Source organism: Balaenoptera physalus (assembly GCF_965194825.1).
Source record: "Balaenoptera physalus genome assembly, chromosome: 9".
Taxonomy (NCBI): domain Eukaryota; kingdom Metazoa; phylum Chordata; class Mammalia; order Artiodactyla; family Balaenopteridae; genus Balaenoptera; species Balaenoptera physalus.
The window spans coordinates 19,708,350-19,734,935 of record NC_138888.1 but is presented as its reverse complement, the minus strand read 5'-3'; the positions used below and the strand labels follow the sequence as shown (position 1 = coordinate 19,734,935).

The window sequence follows — 26,586 nt, the reverse complement described above, 5'->3', positions numbered from 1 at the left end:
TTCCAATGTGGTGTGTCATGCATGAAACAAACATATTTTTTAATGTTTGTATAAATATTCCTTAGAAAATTTTTAAAATAAATAAGCTCCATGTCTTTTTAGGTTGGGATGCAAAACATGAAACCTGTTTTGCTTCTGAACACCAAAACCTACCTTCAAATTGCCAGAGATTAAAAACCTGTTATAAATATGGTAGTATAAACTACCATATCTTCAAGGATTCCAATGTTAAGGGATAGTTAATAATAGCAACAACATTGTTGGGACATGTAGCACAGGGTCAAAGACCAAAAAAGATTCTATACTACTGATATACCAGAAACCCTATCTTTAATACCTCTTATTGATAGTGTTGAAAGAATTCCTACAGAATTCTTGTAGAACTTAATCCAGTATCATTTTACCTCTACTCTGTCCATCCTAGAAATCTAATATGTTCACATGATTCTGCAACCACTCAACAAGAGAATGAATGATGACTAGGCTAAATGTTAGCGCTAATGAACAATCTGCAATTAACCTTGACCAGAAGAAACACTAGTGAAATACTAAGAGTAAATTTAAGTTACTAGTAAATACTAACTTTTTAAAAAAATGTCCAACAAACATGGTACCTCATGTATTTTGTCATATGGCTGTAAGATTGTGACAACATATATCATTAAATTTGATCATTTAGGTAATACTAATAAATTACTATTACTCTTAATTTCGGATCATACATGTAGCTACATGCACACATATATCTGTTCCAATAACACATCATTCAGGAGAAGAGCTGGCATAGTCCCAGGCTTTCCTCTGAATTCTCATACTTTACCATGCATCAGAATCACTTGGGGAGGCCTTTGTTAATAGATTGCTGGTTCCCACCCCATAGTTTCTGATTCTCGAAGTCTGTGAAGGGGCCCAAGAATTTGCATTTCAAACAAATTCCCAGATGACGCTGATGGTCCAGGGACCACACTTTGGGAACCACTACTCTAAGTGAACTGTGATTCTCAGAAGCTACAGAAAGAGAGAAGGACAGAGAGAGAGACAGACAGACAGACAGAGTGGGGGGGGGCATTGAGATTAAGCTAACAGGCAGTTCTGGGGAAAAAGGCAGAGGATAAAAGTGAATTCAGATATTTCCCTCCTTCCTAATACCTGCCCTTTATCTTGCTGGTTAGCAAAGACTAAGGTATCAACAAAGGCTTCTCAAATGACAACTTACTTGGCCAAAACACAAACCTTTTCATGCTTAAAAGGCTAGACAGATTGTTCCTATTACAAGTTTTAGAAAAATAATATTACCAGAAACTCTTCAGCCTTTCAATATCCCTAGGTGGGACTACTTTCAAGAAGACACTGAAGGGGCAGAGAACGCTAACTGATGAGTTTTCTATATTAAAAAAAAAATTAATGTTCACCAGGAAAACATGGGCGAGCAATGATAATCAACAAGCAACTCCTACAACATGCAGAAACAATACTACAGAAACAATATGACTGTGTTTGGAATTTGTCAATCAAGGATTAAAATTTTATTTAAATGTAAGTTTTTTCTTTTTAAGTTACTGAGCCATATAAAGGAAAATATTAATTTTATTAGAATTTGAACAAATGCACAAAGAAAACATTTTAACAAGATAGTATGGTGGCATAAACAAAAAAGAAAACAGCCAAAGACGTGTAAAAGAAATAAAAGGTAGAAAATGTTAAATATCTCATGATCCAGTGTGGAAACATGGAGTCTAAACTTAAAAAACAAGGATTTTAAAAAAGCACAACCATAAAACAAAAAGTTAATGTTTGTGCTATCCTAACCAGACACATTCTTCAGCAAAACTTTAAAAGGCAGAGTTATATTTTACAGTATTTGATATCTTATTTCTGACTGTTTATGCAATTCAAATCTCACGTTGAAAAAGTTGGTTTAAGCACTAAGAAATAAGTATTCTTCTAATTAAAATGACAGGTGGGGCAAAACAATTGATTAGTCTTTAACGCTGTATTTTTCAACTGTAATAAGGCCTTGATCCAACCAAGTCTTAAAGCAATTCAGAATTCTTTTGTAATGCCCAAGGAACGCCTCTGCCCTGCCCGACTGCCATACATGGGAATCAAGAACCTAGTTAATAGAGCATTCTCAGGGACAAATGTAGGAAGAGAAGACAAAATAGTTTTCAAGTTTTTTTTAGCAAAGTAACTTGTAACCATTTCAGACAACCAAATGCCACAAGTTACCTAAATTATTTAAGTACAAGTCTCCATCTTTGCAATTTATTTCTTAATACTGATATATTCATTTTTCTAAACTGACCATATCAGGTTAATAACAGTACAAATCAATTTGAAAACTATAATAAAATACCTCAAGAATAGTTCTTTGAATATCTTTGTTATATTTTGGTTTTACACAAAGATGCAATTCTTAACTTTTTTGGTAGAGAAGTCTATGGAATATTAACCTGGAAATGTTTTAAAGAGACTGTCAACCAGGACAGGTTTCTCCATTTCATGACTGTCATCTTACAAAGATAGCAAATGTCACATTTTTAAATGTCTTAAAACAACATAATTGTGATTTTTATAAACATCAAAAGGCAAAAATTTTAAACACTTGTGATAAAAAGTTAAGCCCTTTGCATTCTGAATATCTGAAATTTATTCACGGAACATGCCCAATTCAAACTTAAAATGAGGTATACAGTCGTCTCTCAGTATCTGCAGAAGATTGGTTCCAGGACCCCGCTACGGTCCCAAAAGTTACAGATGTTCAAGTCTCTTATATAAAATGGCATAGTATTTGCACATAACCTACGCATACTTCCCATATACTGTAAATCATCCCTAGATTATTTATAGTACCTAATGCAATGTAAATGCTATGTAAATAATAGTAAAATAATGTAAGTGCCATATAAATAGTTGAAGATGAGTGGCAAATTCAAGTTTTGCTTTTTGAAATTTCATGGAATTTTTTTTTCAAATATTTTCCATCCTTTGGTTGAATCCATGGATATGGAACCTGCAGATATGAAGGGCCAACTGTATTTTCTTCTCTCCAAATACCAAATACCTAGCAAATATATAATACCATATACAGTTTCAAATTAAAGTAAATTCACAGGTTTTTTTTTTGTTGATTTTGCTTTAACCTGTCACATAACACACTGCCATGAGTCTCTGGATGTGGCATCTAACCAAAAAAAGCTGCATATGGTCAACTCTCTGTATGAGAGTTGTAAATATGTAAGGCGAAAACATTTTTGTGGACTATTTTTAAAACATGATAAATGGCATTATCAACATTACTCATGATTTTAAATATTATGTATATATTAGAGATCATCGACATATCAACAATTTATAAGGGGAGCACTAGAAAATAAAAACTTTATAATGGTCTTATGCAGTGTTTAAGCAATTGAATGTTTTCTGAATCTGAAAAGCCTATGATGTAAAAATTAGAATCAAAGTTTTGATTTTTGAATGCATAGGTTATAACCCATAGAAAATGAGGAATAAATTGTTTGGTCAGGATCTTGTTAGTTTAAGAAGCAAAAAATTTAAGAACCAAAATATGCACACCACTAAAAATACTAATTCTGAAAATTATGTAGCTAAAAATTAAATCACCCTGTCCAGCAAGTTCCAAAAAATTCACACATTTCAAACATTAAGGCAACTTTTTTCCCAACTAAACAGTACTTTATAAAAATATAGGTCACTTCAAAACATTATATACATAGTGACAATGAATTTAGCTAGCTGTAATCTTTAATACATTAATAAAGTGTCACATATTACCAAGAAATTATACTAGGCGCTTGCATGTATGTGCAAGTGGAATTACAGTTTTTAAAGTACAGGTTTTAAAACTGAGCGAAGTGAACGTCCTTCTTTAGTGAGTTCTCGTGTCACACACATACACGGCAATGGGATTGCTTCCTCCCGTTTCTCTACAATATTGTAACTGCATTTCTTCAAGTGGTCAGCCATGCTTAGGATGTCAGCAAATTTCCATTCATTGACAGAACAAAATGCAGTACTGAATCGCCATACCTAGAAGAAAATTCTACTTCAGATTTAAACAAGTCAATTTACAAGAATCAAAACATACTTCTTGCTCTAACTGCATACATTTCTAACTGTTAAGAGAAATATCTAATATAAAGTTTCAAGTAGTTAGCTACAAAACTGGAAGTAGTAATCCATTTGGATACAAATCTGTTTATCAAATATTTGTAAGATAAATCATTTCTATGACATTATAACTTCAATAAATATAACCAAAAAGAAAATAAAAGACAAAACTCAACATTGAAAATCACATCCAACCTGGCTTACTTATTAAGCAATTTTTATAAAATATTCAGAGCTACTTCCTAAAATAATGCATATTGTACACCAGTCTTTCATCCTATCCAAATGTCTCTCTCTATATATATAGACCTACCCATAGTCTGGAGATATTGACAGTACAAGTGTTATTTTTTTCTCCAAGTTTTTCTCCCATTCCTATTACACCATATGAAGTATACTAAAAAATACTCTAGAATATTGTGCCAAGGTACTTTTTCTTTTCATTATTTATAAGTAGTAAACGCACTTAGTAATAACGAGGAACACAAGTGCTTCAATTTGTTCAACATGTTTCTGGTAATTTTTATAGAGCTTTTTGTAAAATGAATCATTTTTTAATTCCATATCATTGTAAAATACATTTCTGGGAAAAATATTTACATGCCATCCCTGTTCTGGTAAAAATAAGAACTACTTTCCCTTTTGCCCACTCAGCAGCTCCAAGCCCTGAAGCACTGTCACCTTATAGGTCCAGCAATGACTGTGGTGGCCCCCTCTCATCTTTACAATTTGAAAATATAAAGTTACGTGAACATAGGTAACAAGCATGAATACAGCAAGACAGGCCTAGGCATCCTAGCTAAGCTAATCAACAAGCAAATGTCTAGAGAACCCTGAACCCATGGCAAACAGCAGATACTCTAGAAAGCAGCTGTGAATTTGAGAGAAGCCCTCAGCACTCATTACAGCTTCTCAGAAAAGAATGCTACGAATTCTGGGGTGGCCAGATGCCTTCAAATTCTGAACACAATTATTTTTCAGCCAGCAATAGAATAGTTCAGCACATAAGGTACTTAATCGCTATACTTCTTAAGGTTATATCAATTACCCTGCATGGAGTCATTTCCCAGATGTCAGTGAAGGCCTGGAGAGTAGCTAACAATAGACATTATAGATTACAATTCCCCATAACCACAAAACTATACTAAGAATTGAGTTTTTGTTAAGCTTCACAGAATGAATTTGCTTTAAGATTCAACGGTGGCAGACAGCCTCCCTACTTCCACACAGTCAAAAGAGTCTGGTGAAACAAACTCAGGAAAAAATGGACGGCTCCCATCTCCTGATGACAAGGTTTCTTAGTAATGGGCCAATTTTGCATCCAAGTATACATCAAGTATTTACTTAGTGCCTGCTATATGGGAGGTGCTATGCTAAGCAATTAATATTTTGGTTCCCAGAGAGTCTCACTTCTCAATGAACTTAGTCTAATGAAAGAAACTGACAATTCGTCAGTGAATTTCCAAACAGCATGGTCAGTGCTTCAGTAGGGGTACATAGGGTAGGAGGTACATAATGGAACACCACAAGAACACAGAGCAGTGCACCTCCCTAAGGGCTTCAACGGGGTCGGAGTAGGCTTTCTTGACAATGTAAGATCTGAAGAGTAAGCAGGATATAGCGATGAGATGATGATCACAACCCCCAGAAATAGGTTCCCAGGGTCTGAATCCACCAACTGGACAAGTTACTTAACCTCTCTATACTTCAGTTTCTTCATCCATGAAATAGGGACAGTAGATTAAATACATTAACGAAAGTAAAGTACACACTGCCTAGAACATCTCAAGTGTTCAGATGTAGGTATCAGGGACAGTGTACTCAAACACCTTAAGGCAAGAAGAAAACATCAGACAACTGTAAATAAATTCCATGGTTGGAATATAAAGTGACAAAAGGAAACTGAAGAGGTAAGTGAGGACAAGATTATGAAAAGTCTTAAATGTTTCATTAAGGAGTCTGCCTCTACCCCAGGGCAATGGACGGACATTTAAAAAGTTTTCAAGCACTACAGCATAAGAACTGTATTTAAGAAATTATTTATCACTCTACCTCTTCTATAGAGAATATGCTGGAGAGGGACTCAGTTGGAAACAGAAACCCAGTAAGGAAGAGGCTACTGTGGTAACCCAGGAGAGAACTACAGGCCGGACTAATTAGGGAAACCGCAGTAGAAACAGTAAGCAAACCTGACAGGTATGAAGAAGGGAGACAACAGGACTTTGTGATTACCTGGATATGGAAATAAAGGGGGGGAAAAAAAGGGGTCAACCTTAACTCCCAAATTCCTAGTTTAGGCAGCTTCAGAGATGAAAATGCCATTTTCTGAGATTAAGAGGGGTAGAAAAGTGGAGTAGGTTGGACCTGTTGAGTTTGCTGAAGCTGTGACATAATCAAGTGCAGATGTCCAGTAGATGCTTGTATATAATGGACTGGAGTTCAGAGGAGAAAATGGCCAGGATATACACATGTAATTTGAATAAATGATGGCAATTTAAACTCCAAGAGTAGATGAGGTTTTCTGCAGCAATAAAATCCCCAGAAAATATTTTACCTCATAGGTCAATACTAGTGGGCAAGGACAAAAACGGGCCATGCTCTGAGTGTCTCATCCCAAATGGCAGAGAGACACCAAATCATGTAGAAAATGAAAATACACACATACCCACATATATGCAGCAAGTATGAAATTTTCTACATAAAATAATTAGTGTGCTCATTTACTGGTCAAAGCTTCAGGAGAACACAAAAGCAGATGCAGAATTCTGAAAAACTGGAGCAATAAGTGAAAAAAAGAGAAAACCTAAGGGTGGCAAAAACAAAGTAGCCAGAAATGTGAACCCTGTTCAACCAATGTGAAGTTTATCAAATTTTTTTCTACTTTATAAAATCAAAGTTTCATATTATAAATGTTCTAAAATGAAAAAACACCTTCAATCAAAGGTATCTGTAATGCCTTCTAGTTTCTATTGCATAGTACCTCAGACAGAAGCTGGCCAAAAGTAAGATATCACAGGAGGAAAATGGTGGAGCCAGGATTTGTCCCCAACCTCCAGCTCAAGCTTCCAATCTGCAACACTCCCTTGTACTGTACTAAACGCAGAGTCAACAATATCAAATCCTACTGCCCTTATCTCACCTCAGCCTAATACATTTCCACATCCATCCATTTACATTCTCTATACCCCAAATACTCCATTGGTCACTTACTAGTAGTAGATTTTTTTTCATGTCTCCTTATTTAAGTTCTACCTGTAATAACCAAGTTCTAAGAAAGAAATTGCTAAGAATGGACCAAAACTGCCAATTGCAAGCAGTAGAAAACCTTCTCCTTGCTTCCTCCTTTGTTCTATGGTGAAAATGTTTCAGACGGAGCCCAAATTAGAAGGTGGCTAACATGGACTCAAGCAAAGGGAGTTGTTACAGAAGAAGTAAACAGGTACAGAACCCCTCAGCTGAAGAACTGGAAGTGGCCTCTGTCATATGACATTAGAATCTAGTTCTAGGATGTCTGCAGTAAATATGTGATTATGACTAACAATTCTAACTATTCTTGCTTTTATTATCATCATAAAAAAGCCTGTCATCATACTGAATTATTAAGTTTTAAGGACGGTCAATTTTGCAACAAGGTTAATTTTATTAATTCAGCAACAACATTATTAAGTGCCTATTATATGTCAAATAAGGGACTGATACAATTAAATTAAACCAACCTTTTCTTTTATCTGCCATGATGAATTTCCTTCTGGATACTTCCTTTTCCCCCACTGCAGTATGACCATTCCACGAGACTGAAGAAGACTGCCACACACATCCCTCATTAACTTGGATACACATGAGAGCTGGCATAAACTGAAGCCATCAAGAAAGCCTGCAATATGTTGCAGGACTTCAAAAGGAAGACTACTTAGATGGTCACTATGTAATCCCAACACACAGTTTCTAGCAGGCTCTACTAACACTGTAGATACAGATGGCTGAACTCCAAATGACCTCAAATGGCGGTCATGTATAATCTTTGCTCCTTGTGTTGATGGACAAAACCTACGCTGAGAATAGGTACAACCATAATATGCTAAAGGACACCTCTGTTCCATCCAGCCATTGAGTCCAGCATGAATGTCACCATGCACGTTCTTAAAATGGGATGAAAATTCTTTTCTTCTGAATAACTGTCCACAAACAAATGTAAACATTGGACGCTGCTTGGGTTGGTACCTAGCGACACATTCCAATACTAAATCCAGCCCAAGTGTCTGAAAAGGACTTGGATTTGAAAGCTGAGGGTTGGCATGATCACAAGCTGAAGCTGAAGCTATTTCCCCAACCATTGTATTTGTAGCTAATATGGCAGACGGAAGTGAAAAGGTCTGCGTCCCAAAGTCGATGTGATAAACATCAACCATGCGACTATCAGATATACCCCTCCCACCTGGAGAATCTCCTAGACAAAACAGTAATGCTGCTGTGATTAGATCTATTCCTTGGAGACCCATTGGATCTTCTGCAACTTCCAAATCTGATGTATCTACTGCTTTATCTTCCTTTGGTTTAGACCAACACGAATTAGAAAGAAATTTGAATGAAGGAGGATGACTGAAAGATAAGACATCCACATTCCTTAGGTCCCCTAAGTCTACTTTTTTCCAACACAAGTCTTCATCATCATCTGGCATGAGGATATGCTGAACTGTGCCATTAGGCAAAGCATTAGATGGTATTACTTCCCTAACTTGTGCTGCTACTGAAAGTGAACTAGAAGGTTCCGAAGGGCCATCTGATGCTACACATTCTCTATTTGTTAAGTTATTTTGTTTTGAGTCACTATGTAAATTCTGATTCTGCTCAATGACCTGTGTACATATATTTTCCAAAGGAAAGCCATTACAAAGAGCAGAAGTGCCATAAGAACTGGCATCCAAGTCACATAATAAATCACTTGAACCATTTTGTTCAGACTGGGCATTCTGACTTGTGTCATTATGGTCAATCCCACCTACTGCTCCTATCTCATCCTCATAAAGATGGTCCTGGTCTTTCAAGTTTCTGTTCTGTAAGCTTTCTCTGGCATTTTCTTCTTCTTTCATTTCATTTGCGGAAGCACACAGACTCGTACTTAACGTGCCAACGTCTCTTGTGGCGGTATTCAGGATATCTAAAGCAACAGCCAAACTTCTGGTTGTTTCAACAGTAGCTTGATAAAGTGCACCATAAGAGCCTTCATCAACAGACACCAAACCATTAGTATGTGGTATTTCTGGGACACTTGATTTAACTGAGATCTGTTCTCTAGGTTCTGATACTTTATCAGTTGCTTTTGACATCATGGTGGCTACTTTGAGAGACTCTAAGAGCATCCTTTGGTCTTGAAGGGCCAAGGCCATATCTAATTGTGCCACTTCATCAACATCTCTGCTTAGATTTTCATATGATTTCCGGTCTGCATAACTAACTGGCCATCGGTTCCACTCCATAGTACAGCACACCACACTTGCAGGACACATTTCTAGATGTTCGGCAACTTTATTTCGAGCCATTGTAAATGGACATCCAAAGTCACTATTTAAGCAAGGCACTCGTTCCAATGGACATAAAAGTCGATGCTCATCAGCTTTACAAGAATGGAAAACTGCTCCACAAACCAATGGACAACCTATCAAGTCACAGGAGATCCCAGGCTCTGGTCTGGTCATACACCGTCTACTGACACAATTCACGCAGTGCGAGTGCTGCAGCTCCTCCTCCATAATGGCCAGTCCAGCTCTAGTTATTGAGATGGAAAAGAAATAAGAAGTTAGGCAAAAAGTGGTCGCTTTTTAAAAATTGTTTTAAGAAAAAAAATCAAATCATGAAGGTATGTTGGCTTATATGAGGATGAACTATATAAAATAAACATTTAACAAGTTTATTTGACATATAATCAATTCATCTTGAAACAGCTTAAGCACTTCAATTCAAGAAGCAAGTCAAAAGTTCATTTTTATATACCATATAACAATCTGCCCAACAGGCCAAACATTTCAAAATATAATACTTAAATTCTAGTATATTGTGTAGTATATAAACTAATGCCAAAGACCAGTTAATGAATATTTACCTTTTAGATTTCAGAGAATGCTTTAGCTTTTACCTTTTTAATTTTAACTAAACTGATTATGATGTACCCCACAGTGCAGAGACCTCATCATATTCCTAAAAGAGAATAATCTGAATTTCATGAATATACTTAACTAAAACCTGATTAGATGTTTTCTTTAATATTCCCTCCAAATACATAAATTCATGTAAGATTTCATCTATTGACCTCTCTTTCTACCTAGGCCTTAATAAATTCTACAACAAATAGAGAGTAAGCCTTAATTAAAACAAAGAGGGCATTTATCCAAAAAATATAAGTTGTAGCTCCACTTCTGTGGCAGTGGGCAAATCACTTACTTCTGAGGGCCACAGTTTCCATTCATTCATCCAACACCTATTTATTGTTTAACTGCCATGTACCAGACCCTGTGCTTGGTACGGCAACGTGAAGATTAGAAGACATGGTGCCTCCTCTCAAGGAGCCTCAGCAGGAGGTCAGAGATGAAAGTAAATCATGTCACATTTTTATATGATCAATATGACAGAGAAAATCAGTATGGGTGGGGGGTAGAGAAGAATTCACAGTAGTCTTGAAAGATGAGAAGTCTTAAGTACAGGAGGGTAGGGTTAGAAAGGAAGAGAGGCATTCAATGCTGAAGTAACAGCACATGCAAATACAGAAAAGCAAGAATTCGCAAAACATGTTGAGGGAACCTCAAGTTTCCCAGTATTGCTGGATCACAAGGTGAAATGCAAAGCAGCTGTGAGAGATGAGGTGGGACAGTAATAAGAAAAGTTATGGAAAGTGTGTTATATGCTACTCTAAGGAGTTCAGACTTTAAGTAGTTAGAAACCACTGAGGATTTTAAGCAGAGAAATAGTATCCATAAAACAACATGAGAGGATTACAGATAACTAATGTTCTTTCCTGCTTTTAGCAAGAAAAATTTTATACAAAAAAGAGAAAGTGTTGGCACAATGCACTGATTTACTTATAATTACTTAGCCTATTCAATGTCTCATTTCTATAATCTTCAACTTCTTTCTTGGCTTGCTCCTACTAGCAGCAAAACCTTAAAAGACTATTTCATCTTTAAAAACATATATAATAAAGCAATATCCCCCTTTTGCTGTTTCTTTTCCTATACGGTCAAGCTTTCAAAAGAAAAACAACAAACAAACCCTGTTAACTTCCCATATACTCTTCAGCCTTCTAATGTGGCTTTACTTTTACCACCACTCATTAAAACCGCTCTATCAAGATCCTCAAGGCTAAATCCAAAGGGCATTTTTTCCAGACATCTTCCTTAGCCATTATATCATTTTGTTGACTAATTCCTCCTTTCTGAACTACTATCTTTCTTTAGTTTTTATGGTCTCACGTTTCCCTGGTTTTCCCCCTACCTCTTTGGTTATTCCTTAATCTTTTCTTCTAAAATATTACTCTTCTTCAGGGATCCATGTCACTTCTGGTTCATTCTATACATTCTCCCAGGGTGCTCTCAATTTCTCAAAAGCTTCAATTACCACTTATATGCTAAAAACTCATCTATACCTCCTGCCCAGATCCCTCTTCCAAACTTCAGGTCTCTACAGCTACTTACTTATTATATATCTCTACGTGTATATGGCACAGGCAACTCACCTCAAAATTTTCCAAATTAAATTAATAATAATTTTCTGGATAAGAAGCCGATTCTTAGCCTATTTTCTTCACTTTAGTGCATAAAAGCTTGCTAGTTCTCTCACATATTCTCTTCCATAAATTCTATCTTACTTCTAGGTGGCTAATGTAAACTAATTATTCCCCAAATTGCTATTTCTTTTTCCCCAGTCCAGGCTTGATTTTCCTCAAACTCAAACAGCAAAAGTCTATTATTGACAGAGCTTTGTTGATTAAGTAGAAAAGTTCTGAGTTGATATTATGGTGCAAACTGATGCCAGGGACAGAAAAAAACAAGGTACACATTTAACAACAAAACTACATTTTAAAACTGTGTTTAAAAATTACAAATGAGTTAAATACTTCTTAATGTTTATCCCTATAAATTTTAAAGCTAAAGACAGAACCTATAAATTGAAGATAGACATGCTAAAAAGGGTCTAAATAGAAGAAATGACAGACTAATGATGACATTTGTAAGTTAAGCAAAGAGAAACTTTAATAAGAATTAAGACAAATTTTACTGGGTGATCAGATTGTGAAAACGGCTGTAGCTTTCTTATTTTACAACAACTAGACTGAGTTCATCTCATGTGCTGAAGGTTATAAACGTGATTGTTACTAAGAGAGAAACCTAAAAACACAAGCAGTTCCAACAGAAGTGACCAAGGCTCTCAGAACTAGTAGGAACACCTTATGTTACATGCATAGCACATGATCATACCAGGCAGAACACATCTCAAAACATCGCTTAATTCAAAAGTGTTTAAAATAGCAACTGTTACAAACAACTGAGTTAAATGCAAAACAGCAACAACTTTGAAAGGTAAATAGAAGTAGAGGGCTCTCAAGATTCAAAATAAATACCCTCTTCCACACTATTCCCCCTCTGAATAAAAGAAATGACTAAAAAATAATAATAATAAAAATAAAAGCATCCACAGCAATGAGTCCACAACATTTATTATTTACTGAAGTAGACTTTAAGGAAAAGGGAACACTATGTACCTACTTTATCCTTCTTTGTAGAATCATGTCAATGTCACTTAGTCCTCATAACAACCCAGAGAAAACTGAGGTACAGAGAGGGTAAGTGACTTACCCAAGGTCATCTACCTAGTAAGTGGCAGAGCTAGGACTGAAATCTATATCTCATCAATACATATGGACGATAACAGATATGCTTACTTATAAAGTTTAAGAAAATAAGACAGCACTTCAGTAACTTGGTGATCCAGTTTTAAGATGGTATTTGAGGTATGGAGGTTACACAACTTTGCTTGTAGTTTATTCCAACACTTAATCACCCTTGTGGTCAAGAAAGTCTTTTTGGTCCTTTCTAATTATAATAGCACATTACTTTGCTTTGAACATAAGTGTTTTAAATTATTTTTAAAATAACTTACATTTATAATGCTCAGTATAAACATATGAAATAGTACAAATTTAACCATTCTCAAAACCGCTATACAAAGAAGGAATCAAGTTTTAAGTCCATTTTACAATTAAATATATTAAGAAATAAGTTTTTTTAAAATGCAGTAGACAATACTCAAAAAGTATTCTGGGGTACTGTTTCAGAATTTAAAAGTTCCAGATCCACCCTCTTTCAAGATCGCTATTATCAAATTAAATATGCCTCCAAAAAGTATTGCACAATTGCTCACAAATCCTATGAAACGGGTTTAAAATGTCAATCCCTGGTTTATCAGCTGAACAGTGACACAGCACGTCCAGTAGAAAACTTGCTGCTAAAGCTGAGGCTTCAAGTTCAAGATGAGCTTAATTTAAAACTCCTCAGTACTAACTTTTTTTCAAAAAAACTCTCTTGAAAAAGAATCTTAACGTTCCAAATAACATATCTATTTACACTTGAAGTTGAATGACTGGAAAAAGTTTCATTAGACTAGAAAATACTGTAAAAGATTAAATGCTTTACAATAGTTTCAATTTTCTCTAACAGAAATTCTAGGCCAACTCATATAATCTGTGGCTGACAAGCAATCCATAAAAACAATTTAAGGCTATTTCTAGACAGAAAGATATTGCCCTCAAAAAAGAATTCCTTTATTTTTCCAAATTCATTACAATACATAAGGCGATAAATAAATAAAGCACTGCAAATCAGCACGATTTTAAATATGCTAAATCAAGTCACCCAAATATTCAACACAGCTTGCTCAGGCTGTTCTTAATGTCTGCCTCTGCCTCCAAGAGACAGACAGACACACACACACATACACACTCCTTTCCTTCCCCAACTGTTACCTCAAATCTTTATCAGCTTAAATGTCACTTTTCCACATACCCAAAGGCAAGGTATGGTATGGATTCCGTATTATACTTATGTGCTCATTACACACTGCATTTTTCCTTGGTAATACGAGTCATAACTTGAAGTAAATCATTACCCTGTTTAATGTCTATCTCCACGGGAAAACTATAAGCTCCACAAAGGAGGCACCATCTCCGTCTCATTCATTCCTGTGTTCCCTGTATTCAAAACTGTGCCTCAATTAGAGCCTCACTTATCGAAAAAACATGAATAAATGAAATTATTATAATACAAGAAATAACCAGATGGATTCCAAAACAATTCTTGACTTCATGGAAAACTACATACTTCACAAAAAGATACTTTATAAATCTCGAATTAGTCAACCAGATTGAGTCAAAATTACCTCATTGTACCAGCTATAAAAAGTCAAAAGTACTCAAACATTTACTGAGTATCTAGGTGATATGTTCCAGGCATTTTATATGAAATAAGCTAAACTGTCCATCAAAAAAACAAATCAAAGGGAAAAGTAAATCAAGTAAAATTAATTTCAATATTCCATTGTTTTAAAATCTTAAAAAATAATAGTAATAAAACACACAAAAGGAAACATCTACCTGTATATTGTTGCATTATTTAAATTCCTTAATCAACCCTGCAGTCTCGTTACAGGTTACTGACTATAGAGGCATTAGATTCAAAAAGAAAAGCAGAGGTGGAGGTGTCTGCACGTGTGCAGCTGCCTGAGTACATAGAGGGTGAGGAAAGGAAGCTCAGAAAAGGAAGTGGCGTCAGCCTACTTCTTTAATATTACAATTAATATGATATTAGATAAAAAAGAGTTCCACTGAGACAATAAAATGTTGCTTCAATGTAAGGCTGAAATGGAACTATAGACAGACTTGTTCAATTAGTTAACCATAATCACAAGTAGGTCTATGACTGAAACTTCATACTTAGCAATCACTTTTAATTCCTCCAGAGCAAGTCTCATCCTTCTTGTATAGTTGGAGGTGCTACTGCATAGTAAATACAAACATTTGCTGGCTGATTTACCGATCAGGTGCACTCAGTTTTAAAAACCATAATAAATCTACAACCTCAGTTGGACGTTTTATTTCATTGGTTTAAAAAAGGGGGGTGAGGTGCCTAGACAAGATTGAAAATCCAAGATCATTAAACTCCCAACTCAAAGCAGTGCCCTATTGCTGAGTCCAAAATGGCTAAATTGGTTACACTGTATACATTCTTTCATTAAATTTGGTTCTGACTTTTTATTTACAGAATGATGACCTAATTATATGGAATTTTGTTTTCAACTTTTCACCCTTCCATTTATGAAATAATCACAACATACCTCCTCCATTTCTAAATATGGACATGGGTAGCTTATTCCAAAGTGGAAGTCCTAACTATGTGCAATTGTTCTCCACTAAATAAGCAAACAAAATTACTGCAGACTTACATCAGAAATTAAAATAACATATATTAATAAATATTTAATATTCATACCAGAAGCTATTTGAGCTGAGACTCAGATAAAAATAATCCACCCAAATGATGGAACTCATATTATTAAAAGGGGCAGCATGGCACAGGGGAATATGGGCTTCCAAGGAATCTCAGCTTTGTGACCTTGAGGCAATTACTGTGCTGTGAAAACAACCTCGTACTCCACAAAAGTCGGCTATAGTATGCGTGTGTCCAGTAAGATACAAACACGCATTCCTCAGCAAACGGACGCACCCCGCTTTACACAACCGCCCCATCCGCACGCACAAACCGTTACGTACAATCATTTTTACATCAGGTCATTTATACTTCGGAAGCTGATTAAAAGCAATCATATGAGGAACTACCTGATGCTAACATTACCCACTCTTAAGAAAAAGACATAATACCCTTTTTGTAAAAGATTTTCACAGACTGGGTTGTAATTAAGAGATGCTCATCTGTATTTAACTATCTAGCTATCTACAGTGTAAAAACCACCAGTCCAAGGTCAATCCCACCTATTTCATCAAAATAAATTTGAAATTAAATAATATTTTATACAGCCTTTTGACTGAAGACTTTAATATTGATGAATTCTACAAATACAATGTCATTCCACAGCATGGTAGTCATGGTAACCTAGTTAAAAGATTTATCAAAAACCATATAGAATAGCATAAGGCTGATGCCATTAAAAGTCACATTTCAGTAATATATCAAACAGTAAACACATTAAAAAAGGCCTATTTTGGTGACCTTAAAGCACCTCTCTAACTATATACATTATCTCAAAATACGTATTATTTTTCTTCAACAGCATATTTTATTAGGACACTTTGTATATATTTTTTAAAGTCTCCAATGCTAACCATAGAGAAATACTGGATTGAAATTAAATACCCAGTACACTTGGAATGCATAAAAGTTTGCTATATCGGAAACTTCAGTTCTCTGATAACACTCACAAAACTCCACCCACTAACATTTCCAGAATCACACACCAAAAAAAGCTATGTCACCGCATTAAACTACCAGATAAAAACAAACTGACAATTTAAAAAGTTAGCAAAACACCATATTATCCCCAATTAAACTTCTGTAGTAAGAAACAGTGACTAAGCATAAAGAACAGTGATTCAGCGAAAACTGCATACTGAAAAACTGAACCCTTAGAAAAACCCTCATCTTACATTTTATGCTACTCTTTTCCCTTTTGCCCGTCAACAACTTTGGAAAAGCTTAATAAATATGAGCAAATGCAAAATTCTGTTAATATAATTTACTAGGTCTCTAAACGACACAAAACTGTACTGAAATGTAGCAAACAGAAATGAAAAGCTAAGAAAGCTTGGGGTTTTGTATTTAAAGTTTTAAGTCAATCTACACTGATACCAGCATGCCCATAAATAACTTCATCTTGGATCCCAGTCAAGAAAGTAATTTTGGAATAAAAGGTCAATTCCTTCCCAAGCATCTTTTATCCGAGACTTACGACATGGCTCAGAAAGAAAAACAAGACACAGGGAGAGGGGAATGGAGTACCAGAACCATGGTAAACAACACGCTGTTCTGTCTCTATTCTCTAAATACAGGTGTAAAAAACGTACTCAAAGGAGATTAAATTCAACGTGCACTCTATGGCCCCCTTCCAAGCAGTGCACTTCCACGACACAGGACACAAATAACTTGGAAATGGTCACACGCCTCAGATCTATAAAATCAGGATGTTTCTCTTTAATAGGGGCTGAGGCTAAGACTAAGATCCTCTCACTTCCATGAATGGAAAAGTTACCAACTTCACTCATCCCGGGGAGACAGTTGATGATGCCTCCCAGTCTTACTTTAACCCGTCTGTCCCCAAACAAAGCAAGTTTCTAAAGGGCAAAAGGAAAGAGAAGCCAGGTTTTCGAGGTTCCTGTGGCTCCCTAAGTTTAACTCCGGCTTCACCCCTCCCCAACACACAGACACGCGAGCCCGGGTGGCACGGGGGTCGGCCCTCGGGGCCTGGGTCGCCATTTGCTGGAGGCCTCCACGGCGGGCCGGGCAGCGGGCTGGGCGCGGACGCCCACGCCGCCGACTTCCTCTCGGCGCCCGGACGGGGCCGCGTTTACTCCGCCCCAGGCCCGGCCCGCCGGCCCCACGGCCGCCTGCGCCCCGGCCGCGGGCCTCGCACTGCCCGGCCACCGCCCCCGGCCCCGGCGCCGGCCTCCCGGGCAGGCCTCCCCGACACTCACCGGCCGGCCCGGCCGAACCGCGGCCCAGACCCTGGCTGCCGTGGCCGCCGTGCCCGGCTGCTCCCCGCTGTCCCGGCGCCGCTCCGCGCCCCACACCCCCGTGCAGCCCGCCTCCTCCTCGCCTCTCTGCCCAGCCGGGCCGCCGCCTTTTCCCTCCCCCGTCTTCCTCCTCCTCCTCCTGCAGCTCCTCGGCCTGCTCTCCCGGTGGTGGTCCTCCCCACCCGCCCCACCCCGCCCAGCTCTGCCCCGCCCACCCGGCCGGGCCCCGGGGCCCGTGGCAAGCCGGGCGGAGACGCGCACGCCGAGCCCGAAGGAGACGCTCACGCCGAGCTCGGCGGGGACGCGCACGCCGCCCACCGACACTCCCCCGCCTCCCCGGAAGGGCCGTGACCGAGAGTCGGGTCCAGAGAAGTGTGGTCTCCGCGCCTCCCCGTAGGGGGTTCCCACCGGACCCCACGTGGCTCCTGCCCAGCAGGTCTACCAAATCCTGTTCGATTTTAGGATGCTGTATTCCTGAAAAGAATCCTAGACAACGTAGTTTTGGAAATGAGGAGAACAGGCCCAAGAAGAGTGACTTGTTTAACTCCCTAAATGGTAGGAGAAGTAGCCCAAATCCCTTAACTCTGGGTGCATCGGTCTTCCCATTAGGTCACATTTAGGAAAAAACGGGGCAGCTGTCCTTGAATCTTTGATGATCAGGCCTTCCTGCCGGCTTACCAAAAGTTCCCTAGTCCTGTGACTTAGTGCCCGGATTCTTGTAGGTTCTACCTGCCCTGGGACCGAGCTCAGCCCAACAGGATTCAGGCGTCGCGAATCTCTTCTGGAGCCCTGGCAGGGCAGCCCACCAAGGTCTGCTTCTGTGAGGGACTGTAATCCTCCACACAGACCACAGCAGGGAGGTTGTCTACGTGGGAAAGACAACGCGATCTAGCGGAAAGGTGGCTTGAAGCTGATTTTGCAGGATATTTTACGAAAGGATTGAAGAAATGTCACAGGGCCATATCAAAGAATTGGGGTCCACTTCCCCGCTACTACTACCACGCCTTGGTCTAAGGCCAAGGAACAGAAGGGACAGTGATTCCAAGTGCTGGGAACAGGTGTCCCTCACCCCCTCACCTCTACCCCCGTGTCCATCCCGTGGACTCCTGCCCAGTTCTAAGGCAAGAAAAGGATAAAGGGAAGACGGCTGTAATCCTACCCTTGCCGACGGGGGCAGAGGCAGGAAAACACTGTTCTGTAATCCTTTGTGTGACTAGGTTTTTACCCACAACTGGTGTGTCTTGGAAAAGAGATCACACATGATTTGTCATGCTGAGAAATGGCTCTCAGACATTTAGATTTTAAAGAACTTTTTTTTTTTTTTTTTTTGAGCTGGAAGAAGCACTTCGATTACTAGTTTTGAATTGTGCTAAAAAAAGACAGTAAAGGTTGTACCAGTCGTATTAGTGCCTCATTTCCTAAATGAAAGGAGATTGTAACACCAATTATTAAGCAAGGACATAATCCCCCAGTAAAGGTTAGTTCGTTAAATGAATAAACTGAGCTTTTTGAAAAATTCAGTCTATTTTTCTTATTTTGCCTAATTTGGCTGCAGATGCGCCCTGGTCCTTAGTCCCGAGTTTGAGAGCCACTGTGCAGAGAACTAGACAGAACAGATAGTGAAGCAGGCAGATGACGCTGCAGGAGAAGACGGGGGTTCCAGCTGCTACACTTGTCCTCCTTTGTTCACTGGCCTAGACTGAGTCACACGTCTGCCCTGTGCCTTAGCCGTCCTCCTATCAAATGAAGGGGCTAGCATAGATGACCTCTGAAGCCCTTTCCAGCTTTAAAAGCTCTTGATTCCATGTTTATACTTATTGAAATCTGGGGCTTTCCCCTTTACTAAGTCACCTAGCTGACACGGGATCACCCCCCCACCCCGACTCCCTCAAGCTGAGTCATTCAGGCTGTAAACCTCACAGTCTTCTTTGCCCCCTCCATCTCAATAATTTCCTGTGTCCAGGCAATTAAAAAAAAAAAATCTTTCTTCCTGTCCTGTCCATTCATTCCTGTTACCATCCTAGGCAAATTTGGACTTCTGCTGGTGCCGAACCAGTGCTTCCCACTTCAAACCCTCCACCAACATCATTCTTCCTAAGACATCCATTTCATCTTGTCATTTCTGTATTCAGATATCTATGATGGCTATCTAATTTTCATGGGGTAAAGTCTCAACTCCTGTCTTCAATTGCTCGAAGTAAATCTCTCATTCTAGCTTGATTAGTTTCCATGTTTTCTCCATCAAACACTGTACACCGTCCAATTCCAAGTCATCTGTGCTCGTGTAATAATAATGCCTGAACTTCCTCCCTCTTAACTATGCAGCTCTAACCCCATGTCCTCTGTGAGGGGCTTCTGTAGCACATACTACCTATTTTCAGCACTTTGACCTGTGCTTCATGCCACTGTTACCTGCTTCACAAATGTATGTCAGCTTACAGATATCTCCAGACCCACGGAAGCGTGTTTTGCATTACTTTTGTATCTCCCCTCAGTATCTAGCATACCTCCTGTATAATGTAGATGCTTAATGATTGTCACTTCCAAAACAAATAAATGTATGCTTCTCTCATTTCATCCTATCCCCATTTTCGCTTTCTGTCCTATGTTCTAACTCCTCAGAGACTCTTCTCTTGGTAACTTTTAAGAAAATGTGTCTTAAAGTTTAGTGACAAGCAGAAAGAATGCCAGCAATCACAAATTTCCTCAAATATGCTCTGTTCTCTACTATGCATGTATTTGACATGGACTTCCAGAACAAAGCTATCATCTGTGTGGCTTAACCACAGAGAGAAGTGACAGCAACCCTGGCAATTTAAAGTAAAAAAAGAAGGAAGAGCAGTATTAGGTTTGACCTACCAACTGCCCTAAAAAAGGAGGGCCTTGCATCTCCTCAAATCACACTCTGCAGACCATCTCTCACAGGCTTAGCTCCTAGTGGCTTTTTTTAGAGGCCATTTTCAAGTTGGAGAAGGTGTAAAAACCATAAGAATAAAAATAACACCAGAAATATAAGTACAAAGCCTAGACACCGGACTAGATTGTAAGAGAGAGAAGTTGTCAGAGAATGCAAATTCAGTTGATAAAGCAAATTCAACAAGCAGACAAATTGCTCTTCCCTTTTTTCAATGTCAGGCAAATAGCATCACCATTAAAGTAGGTTTTCTTTCCCAATTAGACTGGCCTGCACTCAGGTAACCCAAGGACCAGAGCAACAGACAAGTTAGGACTAAAGTTTGTCATGTGCTAATTAAAGAAAGCATCCTTGGCCTGAGACAAGTGTGAGAGGATGGAGCCTGATTTGCGGCTGTGAAATCATGGGACAATCGGAGTTACCAGCTGGGGCTGTGGTGGGGAATACCATTCCTTTTCTATGACGTGCTCCTAAGGAATTATAAAAGAGAAAGAGCCAATCTGAATCACCTAATTGCCAGAATTTAGAATCTAATAGCTATAATTATATTTCCTATATAGTTTATTTGAAGTATGGAGAATATGACAAATAACATACAATTATATGGTAATTTAGAAACAGCTTGCCAAGGATAATGTTCATAACCCCAAATCAACCTTGCAGTTTTATATAAATAATCAAGGGAATGTGAACCAAGGCAGCTTGGAATTTTGGAACAAGTAGAAGACCCAAGTATTGTTCCTGTACACCAGAGACTTGCTATGGGATGTTGTTGGTATTATCAATCATGTAAATTTCAATGTTTTGCAATTTGAGCTATTATAACTGACCTATTAATATAGCTCCTAGCATACAGATTATATGTCCACTGACCAAATAAAGGAACAAATGAACAATTCTATTTCCCAAAAGGCTGTTGAGTACCTCTAAGGTGTTGCATTTATATTTCAGGTGGAACTAGTTTGTGCATGAGCAGATAAGCAGGTAGCCCTCTCTCAGGTGATGTTGTCATTATCAATTGTCTACAAATATATATGTGACTTTGTTAAGCTGACAACACATCTTGGGGGTGATATTTAATTTCTATGTATAAATCGCACATTATTCAAAGAAATTTGATATAGATTAGATATATGGGAGAAACCACTTTTAATTTATCCCATAAATGGGCTAACTATTCAGTGGTCAGGCCTACTGTGCTCTCTATTCAATTGCAATGGTAGTAAAGTCAAATGCCTACAGCCAAATGGCATGCTAGTAACAGGAAGTGGGCTCAAAGGGAGTTGTTGGAATCAGACAAGCACACTGTTACTAAGCTGTTACTTAGCTCTAGTCAATAGTTGCTGCAACCTGAAAATGAAGGAAATAGGGTTACCACATCTTCTGATTATTTTTTTAAAGCTCCTGGAAATCTAGATAATTGGGTTAAAGTCACATAGTGTTTTAAAGTCATATAGTGTTTTCATGTTTTTTGAAAACTTGTATGGGAAAAAAAAAAATCAACAACCACAAAAAAAGTCTCCATCTTCAGCAACTCTTATTTTAATGACTCATCCAAAAGGTGATGAAAGAACTACATACTTGTTTCTATGTGTAGTGTAATTTCCAAACCATTTGAGTCTCACTTTCCTTTGGCTCTAGGTTTCCTGTACTCAAAAGCTGACTTATTGTCTCTTAGTTGTTAATTCTTGGGTAAGTGCTATAGATTGAATGTTTATGTCCCCCACCCAAATTCACATACTGAAACCTAATCCCCAAGGTGATGGTATTAGGTGTTAGGGCCTTTAAAATGTGATTGTCATGAAGGCAGAACTCTCATAAATGAAGTTAGTGTTCTAAAAGAATCTCTACAGCAGTCTCCTCGCCCCTTCCACCAAGTGAGGGTACAGTGAAGTGGGCTCTCACCAGACACTGAATCTGCCGGTGCCATGATTTTGCCACTTTCCAGCCTCCAGAACCATGAGAAATAAACGTCTCACTTAGTCTGTGGTATTTTGTTATAGCAGCCCCAAAGGGCTAAGAGAGTAAGTTACTTAACCTCTCTGTATGTGGCATACAGACTCTAAGATGACCCCCAATGACTCATGTCTCCTAGTATGGACACTTTTGTGTAATCTTCCCATGAGTGTGGGCAGGAGCTGCGACTTGCTTCTAACCAATGGAATATGTCAAAGGGGTTGGGCTATCACATCCACAATTAGGTTACAAAAGATTGTGACTTTTGTCCTGTTGGCAGACTGTCTCCCTCGCTGGCTTTGATGAAACAATTCATCCTGTTGGGGAGGCTCACATGGCATGGAATTGAGCATATTCACTGGACAACAGTCAGCTAGGAACTGAGGCCCTCAATTCAATGTCCCAAAGGAACTGAATCTTACCAATGACTATGTACAGGAGATCAGAAGCAGATCCTTTCCCAGTCAGGCCTTCAGATGAGACCTAAGCCTTAGCCAACACCTTGATTGCAGCCATATGAGAGACCTTGAAGCAGAGGCACCACTAAGCCATGCACTGACCCATAGGAAACGTGACATAGTATTTATTGTTTTAAGCCACTAAGTTTGTGGTCAATTGTTGTGTAGCAGTAGATGACTAATATACTACACCTTACTTTTCCCATCTTTAAAATGGGAAAGATAATAGCACTGCCCAGCCCTACCCGCAACATAGTCTATTGTGAGGCTTAAATGGGTTCACCATGTAAAGTGCTTAGAACAATTCCTGGCACATATGAGCAATTGGTAATGGCAGGCATCTTTTCCTTAGGCAGATTCTAGAGGTGAAGTCAGGCATCTTAGCCAGGAAGGTATAGTAGCAGAAGCTGAAAGAGCTGTTTCTGTACTGCTTCAAGCCCAAGTGACAAATTGTGACATCGTGGTGGGCAGAGGAAAATTCATTCCCACCTGTGTACAACCATGGGGAAACTACCGAAGAGCCTGACAGAGCGACAGGGCTACCTATGGAAACCGGGGGGCAGGGGGGCCATGTCCTCACGGAGGGCACTGGGCATTGAAGAAGAACCAGTGTAGAAGATCATCAGTGGATTTATTCTTGAGCACATGTGACAAACTCCCTGGGAAAACCCAGAAGCAACTGAGCCAGCCTGTGAGATAAGCCTGTGAAGGGTGGTGAGTCCTACCATCAAGATTTATAGCTGAATCCTTCTAGTAAGCCTTGGAGTACCAATCCAAATGGTCTAGAGGCATGGTCTGTTGTCTATATTGCTTATTCTCCCAGAACCTAGGGGATTATGATACAGATGATGTTAAATAAATGTGTGCTAAATGACATTTGTGTTACCCCAATAGTAGTAAATTGTTATTATTCGGTACTTTGAGATGGCAGAACAGTTTTCACAGCCTGACCTTAAACACTGACAATAAAGGAAAGAGGATGCATAATGACATTAGGCTAGACCCTCACCTGCACACAGCTACCTGGGCATATTTCTGGGAGCAGAGGCAAGCTGGTCCTCAGGATCAACGGATTATTTTCAACTCCAGTGAAATATCTGAAATGACCATGCCAGTTAATTTATCTTGCTAAGACAGAACATTTCCTGAATAAATAAATTAACCAGCATTACTTCCATTTCTCTTTAGGTAGACAAACAATTCAGAATGTGTTCAGAATATAGAAGATGAGGCTGGAGGGAAGATGTGTGTAAGCAAATCAAAAAGTGTGAGTTGATACTAGTGATCACTCAAGTAGGTCAGCAGGAAAGTAGGAAAGACTTGCAATAGGAAAAGTTCTATCACATAAGTATTGAAAGATAAAATGTAGACTTAGGGGAGTTTTCCCAGTAAAAGAAGAGTTAGATGTCTTTCAGAGTGTAGATGAGAGAACAGTAAGACCTAGAAAGCAAGAGTGGGCCTTTCTAATTCTCTCTTCAAGAACTCAAAGGATTAAAGGGTAAGAGTCTTCTCCATTCCCATCAGCTTACAAAGCTGAAGCTAGTGTCTGGCAAATGGCCTCCTGGTTCCTCTCTGGACTGACTCTCCTTTGAAGAAAACAAGATTCTAGCAGAGAATGTGTCTTCTTGTCTTCTTCAAGGTTGGGAAGCCTGAGGTCTACACAGCTGTGTGAAAGACAAGTCCTCTGGGTGGGACACCAGGTTATCAATGTGTTTCTTTCTTGACTATGAGGTCTTCTAGAATCACCTATTAAAAGATAAATAACCCTGGACTAGGCAGTACTTTATTTAGAAGGATTATTGACAGTTGAAGGTCTGAAAAAGAAGGTCTGAAACATGGAACTAGGAGAGTCTCAGGGTCTCAGGATGGTGAAAGGATTAAAAGGAGAGGTGGAAGCCTCCAAATTTAGCTCTGAAAGTTTATATCTATAACATATCTGTTTCACCTATGGACTCTGGTGAGAGGTTAAATCTTTCACCCAACAATCGCAAGCCTAGGTCTGCATCTGTTTCTTTTTTTCATATGAATTGCACATTAAGTTATGGTATAATCAGAACCGCATAGGGTACAATTCTGACATCCTCCTCTTAAATTTTCCTTGACGTTGCTGGGCAAGTCTTGTTCCATGTAGAAGTTTTATTGAGTTTCTGGACACAAAGGAAGAACTCAAGTGAATTACCCTTGATATCCTTCTCATGGAAATCCTGGAACTAGCTTCACTGGCATTTTATGTTCCCCAAGGCATTATGGATTTTCATATCACCCATATTTTGTAAGTAGAAAGGACAGTAAAATCAATTTGTGAGCCAGGACCCGAGTCTAGGACCTGACTACCACACACTGTGATTTAATTAACAAGATGTTGAAAACAAACACACATAAAAAATTAAATTAACCCTAAATTGACTTGCAGTTCATTTATCAGAAGCTTAATTTCATTTCCAACCTGAAATGGAAAGATCTAGAGCAAGCCCACATAGGTCATTCATTAAAGCCTATATCACCACAACTCAGATGCCTCATCATCTTTTTCAGGTGCCTCATCTGTGTCCAGAGTTAAACTAGCCACGCCCCAATTCTGCTTGCCCGCTGCTCCGCATATCTTATGCAGAGAAACATGACAAACAGTGTACGCTTCTATCTCTTCCCTTCCTAGTGAGGTCACACAATAATGTTCCTTGGAGAAACAGAACTTACTGATGCCTCAGCACTAGAATAACTTTCAGTTGCTTCCCACACTTGATTAAATGCTTTCAATGTTTGTTAAAGAACATAAACGTGAAATAGAGGAAAGCAGGCTTTGGAAAGAGACAGAAGGAAAATACAGTTAACCATGGAACAACATGGGTTGGAATTGCGTGGGTCCACTTGTACACAGATTTCTTTCAATAAATACAGTACTACAGGATCTGGGGTTGTTTTAATCCAACGCAGATGTGAAACCGTGGATGCAGCAGGCCGACGCTGCGATTTGAGCATCCTCGCATTTTGGTATCCACAGAGGGTCCTGGAAGCATTCCCGCATGGATATGAAGGGACAACTGTAGTACTTTTCAGGGCTGGCCATAATGCAAAGTGCATCAAAGTAAATGCACCTGATCTAATTGTTGTACAAGCTTATAGTTAAGAGGGCCCTGGCTTGGCATAATATAAACAGCAACATTAAAGCATCCTTGAGTTTGACCTAGATGTCTAAGAAGATATGGACCTCAGGATCAGGGATGGGAGCGGGTGGATGGTAAAAGAATTGGCTGAAGAGGGAACTGATCAAGAAAGTCTTCTTTATTCCCTATGGGTCTCTGAGGCACAGGCAAACCTGGAAATATCCACAGTAACTT

The 26,586-nt window shown here is 38.8% G+C and overlaps 1 protein-coding gene across 2 annotated transcripts; it reads right to left on the bottom strand.

Annotated features, from left to right (window-relative positions):
* Window positions 1–1,569: 1,569 nt before the first annotated feature.
* Window positions 1,570–18,074, bottom strand: FBXO30 (F-box protein 30). 2 transcript variants are annotated; one of them, XM_082474645.1, is made up of 3 exons: window positions 18,004–18,074; window positions 7,848–9,897; window positions 1,570–4,050 (listed from the first exon to the last, which is right to left on the bottom strand). In XM_082474645.1, exons 2-3 carry the CDS (start codon window positions 9,879–9,881, stop codon window positions 3,847–3,849), a joined length of 2,238 nt encoding a protein of 745 aa, XP_082330771.1. In that variant the 5' UTR covers window positions 9,882–9,897; window positions 18,004–18,074; the 3' UTR covers window positions 1,570–3,846. The 2 variants fall into 2 exon arrangements, with proteins under 2 accessions (XP_082330771.1, XP_082330772.1); XM_082474646.1 differs by having other exon boundaries at window positions 17,882–18,040.
* Between the last annotated feature and the right edge of the window lie 8,512 nt (window positions 18,075–26,586).

What these genes read in the sequence shown, in the direction of transcription:
- FBXO30 (XM_082474645.1), bottom strand. Translation starts at nt 9,881, where the DNA reads ATGGAGGAGGAGCTGCAGCACTCGCACTGCGTGAATTGTGTCAGTAGA. An exon ending in CATGGCAGATAAAAGAAAAG is followed by an intron (nt 4,051 to 7,847) that starts GTTGGTTTAATT and finishes ATTTTCTTCTAG; the next exon opens with GTATGGCGATTCAGTACTGC.